At 63.5% G+C, this 4,036-nt stretch overlaps 1 protein-coding gene across 1 annotated transcript in view; it reads right to left on the reverse strand.

Moving 5' to 3' along the window:
- The window catches only part of CHGG_00104 (uncharacterized protein), a gene marked incomplete at both ends in the record, with an annotated part of 5,812 nt that overhangs the window by 978 nt on the left and 798 nt on the right, over window positions 1–4,036 (reverse strand). The window contains 2 exons of the mRNA XM_001219324.1: window positions 41–3,444; window positions 3,506–3,964. Coding sequence (XP_001219325.1) covers window positions 41–3,444; window positions 3,506–3,964 — 3,863 coding nt within the window. The remainder of the gene's footprint in view (window positions 1–40; window positions 3,445–3,505; window positions 3,965–4,036) is intronic.

The raw sequence follows: 4,036 nt of genomic DNA on the forward strand, positions 1-4,036 counted from the left end.
TAGCCCCTTTCCTCCCCCCTTCCGCCCCCAACCCCAAAACCTCCCTTCCTTCCCCTTCCCTTCCCTCTCCCCGTCCTCACCACCAGCCCGGGCAGTAACCGTTGCCCCCTTCTCAATCAACAGCGTACACAACGCCCCACTCCCCCGCAACGCCGCCACCTGCAACGCCGTGCCATACTTCCCCGCCACAAGGTTGGGGTCGGCGCCGGCCTCGAGCAGCAGGCGAGCGTTGCGGTCGCAGCGGGAGAGGATCGCTGTTTGGAGGGGCGTTCCTGTTCCCGTGTCGGTGTCGGTGTCGGTACCCTTGTTGGGGGTGTTGGGGTTGGTTGTGTTGGTGGGGGTGGTGTTGGCGGCGATGACATCCAGGTCCGGGTTCAGCGCGAGGATCTGGCGCAGGCCGCCGTCGTCGTGGTGGGCGGCAGCGGCGTGGAGGGCCGTGGTGTGCAGGCCGCCCTGGGCGTTGACGTCGTCGCTGCTGCTGCTGCCGTGGCGGGCTTCGAGGATGGCCTTGACGGTGTCGGAGTCGCCCGAGGCCGCCGCCGCTTGGAGCACGGTGTGGTAGGGCCCGCCGCGCAGGCGGGGGTCGGCGCCGCGCCGGAGGAGCAGTCGGCAGGTGGCGGCGTGGCCGTTGGAGGCGGCGGCGTGGAGGGGTGTGCCGTGGTGGGCGCCGCCGAGGTTGACGTGCGCGCCGTGGTTGAGGAGGGTCTCGACGCAGGCGTCGTCGCCGACGAGGGCGGACATGATGAGGGGCGTGTCTTGGTCGGGGTCGGGTTGGTCGACGTGCGCGCCGTAGCGGATGAGCAGGTCGAGGTGTTTGGCGGGGAGGGTGCAGGCCGCGTTGATGAGCGGGGTGCTGCCGTCGGTGCCGCCAGGGGCGTTGGGGTCGGCGTCGTGTTGGAGGAGCAGTTCGACGGCGTCGCCGTAGCCGTTGCTGGTTGCTGCGATTAGGGGGTTGGTAAAGTCGCCGGCGCCGTATCGGGGGTCTGCGCCGCGGGCGAGCAGGATCTTGGCCACGTCGGTGTTGCCCGCGGTGCAGGCCGCTTGGAGAGCGGTGCCCGCCTCAATCTTGGTGCTGAAGGCGTTGGGGTGCGCGCCGTGGTCGAGGAGGAGCGTTGCGATCTCGGCGTGCCCGTTAAGCGCGGCGGCTTGCAGGGGATAGCCCTCGGGCGCGTCCACTCTGGCTCCCCGCGCTAGGAGCATCTGGAGAATGGACATGGTGCCGTCGAAGGCGGAGGCCGTCAGGGCGTTGCCGTACTCCTCGCTGGTGGCGTTGGGGTCGGCTCCGCAGGACCGCGTGAGGAAGTCGACGGTGGCTTCCCGCTGCATATCGGTGGCCATGCACAACGCGTTGTTGATAGCCTCTTGGTGGATTACGTTGTAGTATTGGTGGTAAGCCCAGAGCTCGGTCACAACGGCGTCATGTCCCGCGTAGGCAGCTAACTCCAGTGCCCTGCCACAAGGCAAACCCCCGGAACCGCGAAGAATGACGACGACAACGCTATGAAACCCAGCAGATGCTGCCTCCTCAAGGGCGCGCTGATGCGAGGCAGGGTCCTGGTCAAGCGAGAGCAAGGTCTGGGCGATATTGGGATTTCCCGCCGAGGCCGCGGCAGCCAGGGCGCTGCCGTACTCGTGCGAGGCAAGGTTTGCGCCACCACCGGCCTCCAGGAGCTTGCCTAGCAGATTCTCAGCACCGCGGAGGGCGGCGGCGGCAATGGGAGGCTCCGAATCATCCGCTGCTAGCGTGGCGTCGGCACCGTATGCTAGCAATGTCTCGGCTGCCTTGTACTGCCGCCCCAAGATGGCCAACGTCAACGCCGTTCCCACCTCCTTTGCAATGGCGTTGATTTGTGCGGGGCGGCGCTGGTGGGCGCTCAGGAGGTGAGTGATGACCTCGGCTTGCCCGGAAGAGGCAGCCATATGCAGCGGCGTCCAGTCGCCCGTGGCGATGCCGTCGTCAATATCGGCCCCCTCCTGCAGCAGCCTCTCGCAGACATGGACATGGCCCCGGTCGGCGGCCCAGTGAAGGGGCTGGTTTGCCCACGTGTCGTGGGCATGCATTTCGTGGGCGTGTCCGCTCTTCAGAAGCGAGTCGACGAGAGGAAGCAAGCCGAAGTAGGCCGCGATGTGGAGGGCTGTCATGTCTCTGTGGTCTACATAGTCCTCCTTCCTCGCGTATTCACCCCACCATTTCTGGCGGACAGCAGAGTCCAGGGACCAGAATCCGTGATTGGTGTCGAGGGTCTCGACAAAGTCTGGCGTTGCGCTGTAGCCGTGCTGCAACCAATACTTGAGGGGGTATGCGAGGACATCCAGCTCCTCCTCGTCATCAACCGCGGTAGTTTCGCTATCCTCGTCTTCAGGGAAAAGGTCGTCGAGCTCGGCGTCTGCTTGGTCTTCGGCTGACAGCGCTGTTCTCTGGAGCGTGAGACTCGAGTCATCGCCTGGCAACCCGAGCCTGCCGAGCATATATGTGAAGCACCGAAGGCCGATAATGCCATGTTGCCAGCGGACTTCGGTCTCGCTAGCTTCGTCATCGCCGGCAAGGCCTATCAGCTTCTTCATGTCATGAGTAAGCAGAGCATCCCTGGCCATGGGGTGGATGAAGGCGACTCTGGTCGAAAACTGATAGCCGCTCTCTTCCCACGACTCGGTATCGTACGTTCGGAGAAGTGGCCCACAGGCACGGATCTTGGCTAGCACCTTGTCGCCGAACTCGCCGTCGTCGGGATCGAGATCCAGCCCTGCGAGGACGGAAAGTTCGTATGTCGTCGGCTCTTCAAAGGTGATGGCAAGGGTACGCAGGATCTCCTTGGTATTCTCGATGTCTTCTTTGTCCTCTTTCAGCTCCTGAGCCCACGTGCGGTTAATCAGAACCAGAGGGTCCTGGGGCAGGGATTCCAACAACTTGCGCACCACGCTGAAATCCGGCGGGATACCCTGCAACAACCGGCATACCACCTCCACCCATATGCTGTTGCTCTCGGATCTCTTCTCGAGGCTGCTGAAAACAAAGTACTGCAGGGCTAGGCTATACCCCTTGCTGTCGGCGAGCTCCTTGACCCTGCCGCGTGTGAAGGACCGTATCTGCTCGCGGCGGACGGAGCTCATGGACGAGCCGTTCAAGTTGATCCACAGTGTCGGGCCACCGTCGACCAGCAGAGGGTCCCTCAAGTATGCGCGGTCTCGACTAAGGAACATCCAGCGCACCTTTTCGCGGATCGGGTCATCCGTTCCCTCCGCGGTCGCCAGCGTCTCTGAGATGTTGCGCAGGAACTCATGGGTGCTTTCAAGGTCGGGAGAGAGGTAGTGCAGATTGTTGACCACCAAATACACATCGTGCACCGAGGGATCGCGAAGCATGTCAGCCAGACCTTTCCATAGCCTCGACATCCCAAACTGCTCCTCAGCCCCCTGGCCGCTTCCCTTTAGGAGCTTGGAGTCCTGAGCGGCAAAGGACCTGACGTATTGCGCGAGCGAGCGCCGGCCGAGGATGAGCTGCCACATGAGCGACTTGAGCACGTTCTCGGGCCTTGCTGCAGTCAGGGGTGGCATCGCAGAAGAAGTAGGCCACCATGACATTCCTCGAGCCCCCCACGTCATTCTCAGCCTCCCGCTTCTGCAGTTGCTGGATCACCTCCGCGGCCGCCTTGGACTTGCCCAGGCCCTCGTCCCCGGATACCCACAAACATGGTGCTTCCGGAGCGCGGGTACCATCGCTGACCTGCGTGGACCAGCCCAGGTATTTGTCTTCTTTCAGAATCCAGCCGGAGTCGCCGCTCAGGGCCTTGACGCTCTGCAGCTGGCGTTGGAACCCGACCAAGTTCAGGCTCTGGGAGATGCGGGAAAAGGTGGCGTCGTCGACGGCCGACTGGCGGGACGCCTTGAGCCTGGCCCTGACGATCTTGTGCGCGTCCTTGACCATGTCCTTCAGGTGATGGCGCACGATTTCGTAGCGGCCGTCCTTGGGGTTATCGAAGCGGTTTAGTTGTCGGTAGTTGCAAGGCATGCCCGGTCGGCTGCGCCGTTTAGTGTG

The sequence above is a fragment of the Chaetomium globosum genome, genomic scaffold (assembly GCF_000143365.1).
Source record: "Chaetomium globosum CBS 148.51 scaffold_1 genomic scaffold, whole genome shotgun sequence".
NCBI classification, from domain to species: domain Eukaryota; kingdom Fungi; phylum Ascomycota; class Sordariomycetes; order Sordariales; family Chaetomiaceae; genus Chaetomium; species Chaetomium globosum.